Source organism: Bubalus kerabau, chromosome X (genome assembly GCF_029407905.1).
Source record: "Bubalus kerabau isolate K-KA32 ecotype Philippines breed swamp buffalo chromosome X, PCC_UOA_SB_1v2, whole genome shotgun sequence".
Lineage (NCBI taxonomy): Eukaryota > Metazoa > Chordata > Mammalia > Artiodactyla > Bovidae > Bubalus > Bubalus kerabau.
In genome coordinates, this window is record NC_073647.1 from 150,889,822 (window position 1) to 150,902,023 (window position 12,202).

The window sequence follows — 12,202 nt, forward strand, 5'->3', positions numbered from 1 at the left end:
TGGTTGCTATAAACCAAGCAGTGGTTACCATGGATATGTCAGAACCTTGACAGCCAGCATAAGGGGGCAACTGAGCTGTGTTACTCTGGCAAGAAAGCTAGAAGGCACAACACATCTTCCTGTTACTCTACCCATTTTAAGTCTTTCTCTCAAAAAGAACCAACTTCTAATCAGATACATAGTTAACCACCTCAAGGTAAGCAAAATATATCATTATCTCCATTCTGTAGATAAGAATTCTGAAAATGGTAGGTTTAATTTAGATGATTTCATCCTAGAGTACCCAGGAGAGGTGCTGGAAGTGAAAGGACCTGATAATCCCTAGTCCAATTATTTTCCTTCTTGGTTATCCTACTTATCCTTCTTGAAGATACGTTCTCAAGGAAGAATTTGTGTGATGCCAGTTGGACCTCTCTTAGTGGTACTAACAAATACAGACTGTCTGAGATCAAGCTAGGAAGCTCTGCAATTATCAGGAAACAGACATGAAGCTGCTACTTCTGTCTTAAAGGGAGATGGCTACCATGGAACCCAGACAATCAGACAGTGGTGTTTCAGGCTCCTGGTCTTATCAGCATCATGAGCAAAGCTGGAATAAGGCTGGTTTTGATCACAGGCCACATATCAGGTTTTCCTTTGGAAGGGCATAAGCCAGACCTATTTTCCAGGAGGTCCTTATGGGAATCTGAATGATTTCCTAGGGAATGAACAATGCTCTAATAAGAAATGCTATGAAATGTGAGTCTCTATTTGGGGATAGCAGTTCTCTAAAACAGTGGGTGATTCTGCAGAATCCTGCTAAGTTATCCATTGATAAGCAGATACATACTCACCACATAATCATCAGAGAGCTAACCAAAGCCCATCTGAGTATCAGCCTAAGTACTTTGGTAACCCAACCAGAGCTTCCCCCAGCTCTGGGCCCCATACATAGACATTCAGTTCAGTTCAGTCGCTCAGTTGTGTCTGACTCTTTGCAACCCCGTGAATTGCAGCACGCCAGGCCTCCCTGTCCATCACCAACTCCCGGAGTTCACTCAAACTCAAGTCCATCCAGTTGGTGATGCCACCCAGCCATCTCATCCTCTGTCATCCCCTTCTCTTCCTGCCCCCAATCCCTCCCAGCATCAGAGTCTTTTCCAATGAGTCAGCTCTTCGCATGAGAGTTTCAGCTTTAGCATCAGTCCTTCCAAAGAACACCCAGGACTAATCTCCTTTAAAATGGACTGATTGGATCTCCTTGCAGTCCAGGGGACTCTCAAGAGTCTTCTCCAACACCACAGTTCAAAAGCATCAATTCTTAGGCACTCAGCTTTCTTCACAGTCCAACTCTCATATCCATACATGACTACTGGAAAAACCATAGCCTTAACTAGACGGACCTTTGTTGGCAAAGTAATGTCTATGCTTTTGAATATGCTCTCTAGGTTGGTCATAACTTTTCTTCCAAGGAGTAAGCGTCTTTTAATTTCATGGCTGCACTCACCATCTGAAGTGATTTGGGAGCCCCCCAAAATAAAGGCTGACACTGTTTCCCCTGTTTCCCCATCTATTTCCCATGGAGTGATGGGACCAGATGCCATGATCTTTGTTTTTTGAATGTTGAGCTTTAAGCCAGCTTTTTCACTCTCCTCTTTCACTTTCATGAAGAGGCTTTTTAGTTCCTCTTCACTTTCTGCCATAAGGGTGGTGTCATCTGCATATCTGAGGTTATTGATATTTCTGCCGGCAATCCTGATTCCAGCTTGTGCTTCATCCAGCCCAGGGTTTCTCATGATGTACTCTGCATATAAGTTAAATAAGCAGGGTGACAATATGCAGCCTTGATGTACTCCTTTTCCTATTTGGAACCAGTCTGTTGTTCCATGTCCAGTTCTAACTGTTGCTTCCTGATCTGCATACAGGTTTGTCAAGAGGCAGGTCAGGTGGTCTGGTATTCCCATCTCTTTCAGAATTTTCCACAGTTTATTATGATCCACACAGTCAATCAAAACCACAATCATTAGGTTAGCCAAAAGGTTTATTTGGGCTTTTCTTAAGATCTCATGGACTTTTTGACCAGCCCAATAGACAAACACTTCACACCCACTAATATTAAACAAAAAGACAACGACGGTTGATGAGGATGTGGAGAAATTGGAACCATCCGGAACTGCTGGTAGGAATGTAAAATATAGAAACAATCTGGCACTTTCTGAAAATGTTAAACACAAAGTTATCATATGACCCAGCAATTACACTCCTAGGTATATACTCAAGAGAACTGAAACCATATGTCCATATAAAACTTATACAATCCTACACACACACACATATATATAGCAGGATTATTCATAAGAGTCAAAAAGTAGAAACAATCCAAACATCTTATCAATTGATGAATGGATAAACAAAATGTGGTATATCCATACAATGGAATGTTATTTAGCCATAGAAGGGAATGAAATATTAATACATGCTATAACATGGATTAACTGTGAAGCAATTGTCTAAAGTACCCTTTTTACTTAGGCAACGCATTTCTCCACCCCATCCCCAATTCCAAGGTTGAATAAAGATATTCCTAACAGGGATGAACTATGGCTGAAGGGATAGGCCACACCTAATGCCATCATGCTGGTGTAGGTTGCTTTAATAAGAAATCACTGTTTTGCCACTAGAGTTGATGATAATCGGTTCCCCTGCACCCCATCCATGACATAAACAAGGTTGGACAGAATGAAATAATGGACTTTTGACGGTCCCAGTCTGTTTATCAGTTTCTGTGTATTCATAAGCTAATTTAGGTTCAGAGTTAACCATGGGATGATTTCTTATTTCCCTTAATATTCAAGAACTAAGCTGAATCATGTTCCGGCTTCTGACCTCCTGCTGGTGTCATCTAAAGACAACTGAAGAGACCCAAAGGTAATACTGTAATTATTTCCTTAGACCTGTTCCACCATTTCCTCCAATGTACCTAGCCATAGTCCCTCACAGGACAAATCCTTATGATATATATTATTAGGGGGCATGACTAGGTAGTGTCTACAAGACTAGGGGCAGGGTTGGGGGAGGATGGCCAGTTCTACAAGGCAAGTGAATCAGGGAAGCAAAGTGTCCTTGGAGGCTTTGGGGAGTAGTTCCCACTCCACCTTCTACCACCTGGCTGTGTCTTTATGACTGCATTGGGACTACTGCAGGCAGAGCCCCAGACACCAAGAGTATAATTCTTTTTTAGACTGAGAACTAACAGTACTTTTAAGGCTTTGACTCATTTTTCTTATCCATTTCTAGACATGTAGCCATCATCATCCTTGGACTGCACAACTCAGGGAAAACTGTTCTTGTGGAGGCGTTCCAGAGACGTAAGGAACTGAGAGCATTAGATACTAGTTTAGGTCTCCCCTGGGTCCCAGTGACCAATGAAATATCATTCCTTCCTACCCTTACTTCATGGCACTTAAGTTACCTCATTTGAAGGTAAACACTTCCTAACACACACGAACAAGACACACACACACACACACACACACACACACACACACACCTCTCCTCAGGTGTTATCAGCCTGATTATGTAATGTCTGTTACCTGCTCCCTTTACAAGATATCCTAATTGAAGGTCTTTGCATAGTGTCAGTATGAATGAACTGTGACTATGCAAAGCACTGCAGTTGATAAGGAAGGAGAGCAAGTTTGAAACAGTGTCTAGTGTCAGAGCTCAACTAAAGTGGAATTTGGTCTAGATAAGAGAGACAAGTGTGGGATGCTGAACAATTTTAATAACGTGAAACTCTTTTTGACAGTTCATATAGAGGGTTGGAGCTTGAGAAATGGTGTCAGTTCAGAGACAGGCAAGTTTAATACCAAATCTCCAGTGTAATACCTTGACATTTCAGCCAGTGGTTCAGCCTGGTATTCCACCTTACAGGCAGCAAACTTGATTCTGCCTCTCCCAAATCTCTGATTGGCAGAAATGATAATTAAAAAAAAAAAAAAAGTTAAACAGCAGCAAGAAAATCAAGGAACCAAGATAAATCACAAGGTTACTGATAAAGGGAATGATTTTTAAAGCCCAACTCAGCACCACCCCTAGATTCCCATCCAGTCTGGGTGGGGCCTGGGGATATATGAAGAACACCCCAGGCCTTTCTAATAGCCATCTTTGGGAAGCACTCAACTGTAATTAGCCTTATGCTATTTTGCCTATGAGAATAGCATGTGCTTTCCATTCTAATTCCTAGAAGATCGAGCTTGCAGTCTAATTTGTTACTGTTTAACTTGCCTTGTGGTTGATGAATAACTTGGGGCTGATTCATAAACTTCATTCACAGAGACGTTTTTATGGCTAAGAAGCAACTTTCCACTAATGTCACATTCTGAAGAATTATCTCAGGCCACCTCTGTCCATGTAAGACTTCCAGAGACTAGTAGACTCCTCTGTACCCAAAATGCAATAGCTTGCCCCCTATAAGCTCCTGCAAATGTTTATAATTGCTGAAAACAGATGATAGCCTAGGGAGGAAGTTCCAATCTATAAGCAGTAACTTGTGTAAACATTTGAAGACACTGGCTATAAAATATTTTGGGACATAAGCCATTATCATCAACAACATCATTCACTATAACTATTTTGTCTGGCATGGTCATATGGGGCAAGTGAGGGCGTTTAAAGCAGTTTCAAACCTAGATATATATTTCGAACTTTAAAAGAAAATGCTGTCTTAGCCCCACCCCAGATCTCTCTCTCTCTCAAAGAATGAGGCCTAGTGTCATAGGTTTTAAGAGCTCCACAGGTGATCCTGGTGTGCAGAGTGGGTACTGAGAGCCAAAAATCAGAATCACACCAACTCACAGGGGACCTGAAGGTTCAGATATTTGGGCCTGGAGAAGGCCCAGGGAATAAAAAATCTTAACAGGTGCACCAGATAATTCTGAGACAGGCATACATTCTACTGCTCTTTAAGGCAGTGAGTCTCAAAATATAAGGTGAGAAGAATCACCTAGGGATTTTGTTAAACATAGGAGTTTGCTAAACATACAGATGCTTGTGTCCCAAATGTATGGATTCTTATTCATTTGGCACAGGGGGGGACTTAACCATCACCCCCATGTAACTCTAAAGCAGATGATCCCCAAACTATGCTTTATGTAGCATTCTGCTAGGGATATAGAGATGGATTTGACTCAGTACCTGTCCTCAGAGTGTTTATAAATTAATAGAGGAAATAAGAGAAATGTACATCGTCAGAGAGCAAGTTCTGATGGTTTTTAGGGTTTGCCATCAATAGATTGAATTATTGGAGAATCGGTAAGGCTGCAAATACAAAGAAATAACAGGGAAAAAACATAAAGTTTGCTTTGATATAGAAAACACGATTTAAAAATTACCTTTAGAGTTTTAACCTATTCACTTATTATTTTTAAGTAGTCTAATATAGACATAACAAATAACATAAAATTGTGAATGAAAATTATATGATCTGTGAAAGCTATAATTAAATCATTGACTAACAAAATCAGAAGAGGACACTATGAGATGATAGTAAAATGTAATAATATGTACATATACACACATATAGAGGCATATTATGTATACTCATACATGTGTGTATAGCCATACATTTCCAAAGGTCTGAAAGCATCCTGTTAACTTCTCAGCTAAGCAACTTATTCTAGCAATCCTATAGAAAATGTCGCATGTAAATCTGAAACTAGAGATAAGAAGCTACTGATTCTGGTCTTAGAACTCCCAGATATGAGTGTAGAGAATCTGTAAAAATCATCTTGCTACTAATGTGGGCAGAGAGCTAAGCCAGGCTGTCGGTTTAATAGACTGGAATGTGTCTACAGAAATGCTGAACTGCATTTCTCCGGGGGCTGAGTGAGAGGTGGAATGCCCTGTGGGACTGTATGGTCTGGCCATAGCCTTGAAAGGGCAAAGGTGTCTGAGTTTGGCATGGTTTCTAGGAGATATGAGAGGAAGAGGACTTCATACTCTCCTCCACAGTAACAGGCCCCATAAACATTTACTGAACACCTACTATGTGTAAGGGAATGCAGAGCCCCTCCCTCACAGAGCTTATATTTTCACTGGGGAGGCAGGATATGCACAGAATGAGGTGAAGGACCAGTTTAACACATCATGTGCTTAACTAGAGATCGAAGCGAGAGCTGGGCCAGTCAGCGAGGCTTCCTAAAGAAAGTGGTACTTGAGCTGGGCCTTAAAGAAAGGATGGGAGAGAAGAGCTCCATCAGATGCATTCAACAAATATTTATTGAACACCTGTCTGCCAGTTTCTGTGCTTGACATTGTGAATATATAATAGCAAATACTGAAGGGGTTTCTATCCTGTTGCAGTTTATAACCCAGATAAATAAGTCACAGAATTTATAACACTGTAACATGGGCTTCCCTGGTGGCTCAGACAGTAAAGGATCCACCTGCAATGCAGGAGACCTGGGTTCAGTCCCTGAGTTGGGAAGATCCCTTGGAGGACAGCATGGCAACACACACCAGTATTCTTGCCTGGGGAATCCCCATGGAAAGAGGACCCTAGCAGGGTACAGTCCACGGAGTCACAAAGAGTCAGACATGACTGAGCGACTAAGCATACATGTGCTGTGGTAGTGGTAAGCCCAGAAGAAAGGCACCTTATCCGCACTTGGGGATGGTAGTGTGAGTTAAGAAAATTTTCTAGAAGAAACAAGATCTGAATTGACCTTTTAAAAACAAAATAGGTTTTAACCAAGCAGAGTAGTGGGAAAGTGTTCTAACCAGTAGGAATAGTATCTTGTGAAGGCCCGGGGCAAGGGAGAGCCTGACATGCATGTGGAATGGGGGATAGGGAGGCACACGAGTCAAGAAGCAGAGGGAGGAAGAGGCTGGGTACCAGAGACCCTGGATACCAGTCAGGGAAGAAATGGATCTGGCAGGTTAGGAGGTAAAAGAGTTTGTATTCTGTCTTCAGAGCAGCAGGCACTCAAGGAAGGTTACTGAGCCAGGATAGGGTAGTGTGGGCAAAGTGCTGGTTTAGGAAGATGAATCAGCATGAGCAGGATGCCAGGACACCTCCATAGGATTCCTGAGGGCAGGCTGTAATCAAGGTCCAGATAATCATTTAACAAATTCTTTCATTCTCTCTTCCCCTATGCATAGAACTCCCTAGTAGGAGTAGGATGGACAGTTGTTCAAACTCTGAACTAACCAGACTCCTGGTGGATAATTATGAAGTTTCCGTCGATGATCTAAAAGGAGACATGCAGGGCTGCGAAATCTGGCCAAACTACTATGCTCAGGCACATGGGCTGGTTTTTATTCTGGATTCCAGTGACTTGGAGCGCATGCAGGAAGTGAAGGTCATCTTACCCAACATGCTGTCTGATGAAAGAGTGGCTGGGAAACCCATCCTACTGTAAGCCTCTACCTTTGTGTCCAATTTTCCCTTCCATTCTGAGCCTTTAGAAGAGAGGTAGACAGAGGAAGGGCTAGGTGGTCCCTCTATCACGTCCAATTCGACCGCCTCTCCTCTTTGGCTGAGGGGTAGTGGCCCAGTCCTCTATGGGCTGTTTTCAAGAGCCACTTTCTACCAGACACTGCCATGGGGGAACCTATTATCTAATTGTGCAAAGGTAATTTTGAAGGCAAGCATCAAAGGGAAATGCACACACCCTCCTCACCCATTTGTCAACTCTTCCTGAAGACTGCCTCCCTACATTTGCTTCTCTTTTCTGGCTTCAGTCTCTGACCCTGAGATGAAGGCAGAAAACTCCTGTGTTGTATATTCAATGCCAGTGGCCTGCTCCCTTGGCAGAGTGCCCGAGACTTATGCCACTACCTCTTATTCCAGGGTGATATTTCAGGTGGCCTGTCAATCCTCCCCATGCCCTTTTAGCCTTTTTTATTCCTTGTTAGCACCCCCAGCTCAAGCATGAACAGAGTTTAGGGAAGGGTGTAAAAGCTCCAAATTTGTTCCTATCCCAGTTAGAAATTCTAATTAAAGTTTGATGGTGTAGTGTAGAAGTGAGAAATGAGGCTTGGGGATTATCTCGGATTCAAATTACTTGTGCTGTTCTTTCCTCCATTGAGAGCTGGCTAGAAAAATGTCTGGATCACCTTACTGGGTATGGCTTAAAAGCTAGTCCCTGGATATGGAGCAGCTGTACCAGAACTGGATATCCCCCTCTTTCCTTTCTTTTCTTGCCCTTGGTCTCTATCTCAGTTTCACTCATCCTCTCTTCTTCCCTCAAAATCTTCCAATGCCTGGTTTTAGCCTGGCCAACAAGCAGGATAAGATGGATGCCCTGACGCCTGGTGAGATCATTGAATATCTGCTGCTGGAGAGACGAATGAATGAGAACAAGTCTCCGTGCCGAGTGGTAAGTGTCCTGCCCTCCCTTCCCTTGTCCTCTCAACCAAGGCTGATGCCTTCCACAGCCCATAATCAGTCTCCTATGCCAGATCTCAGGCAAAGCCTCTCCCTGACACAAGTATGGTAATGATTTCTGACTCAACGGTGATAATAAGTACCACTCACTTACAGCACTTTTGCATCTGTTTTCTCATTAGGCCTGTAAAACAGCTCTTTAAAGCTGGAAGTTTCAGTAGTCTCATTTTATGGTTAAGCAAGCCAAGGCTCAGAGACCCTGTGTGCCTTGTCCAAGGTTATACATCCAAGACGTGACACTTGATTAAAGGACCTAGCTTTTGTACCTTTCATTTACCTTCTCAGGAGTAAATGTTGAGTATCTGTTAGGAAGTCTTAAGAGCCTCTCTAGGTACAGCAGAGTTTCTGTGTACCTGTGTGCTGAGGGTGATTGAGACTATGGGCCCCAGAGGTCCCAAGCTCCTGGGCTAGAGTCTTCTCTTTTTGTCACAGGAACTTTGTTCAGTTGTCAAACAACTCCAAAGGCGCCGTCAGCCTATAATTGATGGCCTGTACTGGCTGTTATCTGCCATTGGGGAGAAATATGAAGAGCTGTGTACTCGCCAACAGCCACTGCCACCAACCATTGCAGCCTCCAGTAGCACTAGAGGATTTGAGGAAAGATCCCCAGCAGACAGGTACCGAGCTGCCTCTGTTAGGTGGACTGATAAGAACAGATGCGGGAGTTAATCTTCAACATAAGCAGGGAGTTCTGGGAGGAGCATGAATTCTGTGAGGTGCTGAGCAAGTCTCTCAAGATCAGTTGGCCCAAATGGAGTGAAGGCAGTGACCACAAACATCCTAACACTGTTCGGTACATCCTCCCCTAGGCACAATTTGAGTGGGATGAGTTAAATCATCAGTAGTAGAGTTTCTCCAAAACAGGGTTTCTTTTTTTTTTTTTTTTGAACTGTATATATATATATATATTTTTTAATTTAAATTTATTTTAATTGGAGGCTAACTACTTTACAATATTGTATTGGTTTTGCCATACATCAACATGAATCCACCATGGGTGTACACATGTTCCCAATCCTGAACCCTTCTCCCACCTCCCTCCCCGTACCATCCCTCTGGGTCATCCCAGTGCACCAGCCCCAAGCTTCCTGTATCCTGCATCGAACCTGGACTGGCGATTCGTTTCTTATATGATATTATACATGTTTCAATGCCATATTCTCTGGTTTGTTACACAGAGGAGAAAAGGAACACAAGCCCCTTAAGGAGCTTATTGGCAATATTCTATGGATAACTATCCTGGAGCTGCTCCACATTCTCTGCTTCCCATTCTCTGATCATTCCAATAATACAGCAAGGTGGGAGAGAACAGGAATATAGAAAAGAAGAAGAAAAAGAAACAGGATGTGATCAAGGTTTTGAGGAGTAAAAAGACTAAATGTCCTCTTCCTCTGTTGTTCCTCTAATTGTCTGAAGACACATGGCAGGGATGGGGGGATAGTTGAATTTGATTAAGGAGCTCGCATCTGTTTTCACTATGGCTTTATCCTCTCTATCTTCTCCAGGTTTGCTACCCAGATGGGAATGTCCAAAGAAAACAGACAGCATGTAGGACAACACTCAGTGGAACCTAAGCCTCTGAAGTCAATCCTGCTAGTAAGTGGCTCATTAAAAGTTATTACCTCACGGACCAATCTCCAAACCCTTTGGGCACCAATTGCCTTTCTCCTCCATCTTGCTGATATACAAAAAGAAGGGTTTTTCTTTCTGACTTACTTCACTCTGTATAATAGGCTCCAGTTTCATCCTCCTCATTAGAACTGAGTCAAGTGTATTCTTTTGCATGGCTGAGTAATATTCCATTGTGTATATGTCCCACTGCATTCTCGTCCATTCATGTGCTGATGGACATCTAGGTTGCATCCATGTCCTGCCTATCGTAAACAGTGCTGTGATGATCATTCGAGTCCACATGTCTCTTTCAATTCTGGTTTCCTCGGTGTGTATGCCCAGCAGTGGGATTGCTGGGTCATATGGCAGTTCTAGTGCCAGTTTTTAAGGAATCTCCACACTGTGCTCCATAGTGGCTGTACTAGTTTGCATTCGCACCAACAGTGTAAGAGGGTTCCCTTCTCTCCACACCCTCTTCTGCATTTGTTGCTTGTAGATGTTTGGATAGTAGCCATCCTGACTGGCGTGAGATGGTACTTCATTGTGGTTTTGATTTGCATTTGTCTGATAATGAGTGATGTTGAGCATCTTTTCATGTGTTTGTTAGCCATCTGTATGTCTTCTTCGGGGCAAAGGAATTTAGAATGGGGCAGTGGGCTCCCACAGGTGAGGCAGGGGGAGTAGCCCACATCCCGTGCAGGCAATACTGGGGAGCATTGCCCACGAAGATTTTATTACAAGAATAAAACCAAGTAAACACTGCTTCTGTTTTGATTACCATCTCCATACTCCACTATTCGAAAATAATGTCAGTAATTAAATACTTTTCCTCTGCAAAACCAAATTCTGTTGGTTTAAGTTTGAAAAGCTTGTTGTCCTATATGTCAGGTTTTAATATTTTACATATTATTCACAAGGTACAAAGTTTCAGTGTACATATATACAAATGCACACACGCATGTGTGTGTGTGTGTATATATATATCCAAACACATACACATATGTGTGTATATGTATACATATATAAATATATATATATATATATATATATACATAAATTCATACGGCCACAGTCTTAGTACTTCTCTTTAAAAATTCATTGTCTTCTAGGAGGGAGTTCATTAAGAGAAGACCCTGTTCAACAATTGTCACCAACACAGGCTGCCATGGTTACCACTGCTCCCTTCCACAGAGCATCCTTCATGGTTTGCAAGGCCTCGAGATCACTTCCTGCACAGCCTGCAGTCCCTGAGGGAAGGGACTAATACACACCCCGCATTCAAACAGTTTTTTCTAAATACACAGTGGTACCACAGAAATTGTCAAGGTAAAGACACAGGATGTGCTTTTATTTACGTCTCCATCAGTGAAACAAAGTATTCACTGCAAGGTGCAAACTTTTTTTAGCTTGAAAAGAACAAAATCGTCTTATATTTGAACACAAAGGATATTGTTGAATTTGAAAAACAGGTTTTATTTGAAATTCATTCTTAATTGTCAGTTATTTTGAGACTATGGAACAAAGAAAATAAACTTTTGTTACCTGGGGCTGCTTAAGCTGTATCTTTTGCAGATTTTATTTTTTAAATCCCTTTATACTTTTACAGTCATAAATAGATAGAATAGAGAAGTTTTGGGGGAGACACACTCTCCCTGCCATGTGACCCATCGGAGTTGACTTAGAGAGATGAGGATGGCAGGGAGTACTTCCTCTTTAGGGGAAGTACAAATGCCTCATTTCTCCCACCAAAACATCTGAATTGCTCCCCATCCTCCGCTAGAGGTGTCAGGATGGGGCTTTGTGATGTCAAGGCTCACCCAGGGCCACCATTGGCTGGGGAAGAGACTTGCTGACCTCATAAAGCATGAGGGTGTGTCTCCCTGGGGAGGGGTATATATAGGGGTGCTCAGGGGCTCTGGAGCAGACCACTGGGAGGCCTCAAAATGACTAAGTGGACTGGAAAGCCCCAAGGCCTCAGAGTAGTTAGGAAACACCTGCCTCCTGTTCCCCGGGACAAAAGGATGAAGACCTCCTCTCAATTGAGGCCCAAAACAAATGTCAAGGTGAGCTGAACCCACCCAAACTCCTCTTGCCCATTGACCCCACCCCATAAGACCCCCTCCCTTGTCCTTGCCTGGCACAGAACCCTTCTCTGCCCACACC

At 42.8% G+C, this 12,202-nt stretch overlaps 2 protein-coding genes across 2 annotated transcripts in view; both read left to right on the forward strand.

The window, feature by feature from the left end:
• The window catches only part of EGFL6 (EGF like domain multiple 6), a 393,771-nt gene that overhangs the window by 89,225 nt on the left and 292,344 nt on the right, over positions 1-12,202 (forward strand). The gene's annotated exons all lie outside the window — the stretch shown is intronic.
• The window catches only part of LOC129639459 (ADP-ribosylation factor-like protein 13A), a 293,826-nt gene that overhangs the window by 7,098 nt on the left and 274,526 nt on the right, over positions 1-12,202 (forward strand). The window contains exons 2-7 of the mRNA XM_055564621.1: positions 2,835-2,907; positions 3,277-3,347; positions 7,141-7,396; positions 8,255-8,360; positions 8,861-9,045; positions 9,934-10,125. Of these exons, the coding sequence (XP_055420596.1) occupies positions 2,849-2,907; positions 3,277-3,347; positions 7,141-7,396; positions 8,255-8,360; positions 8,861-9,045; positions 9,934-10,125 (869 nt within the window). The 5' untranslated portion in view covers positions 2,835-2,848. The remainder of the gene's footprint in view (positions 1-2,834; positions 2,908-3,276; positions 3,348-7,140; positions 7,397-8,254; positions 8,361-8,860; positions 9,046-9,933; positions 10,126-12,202) is intronic.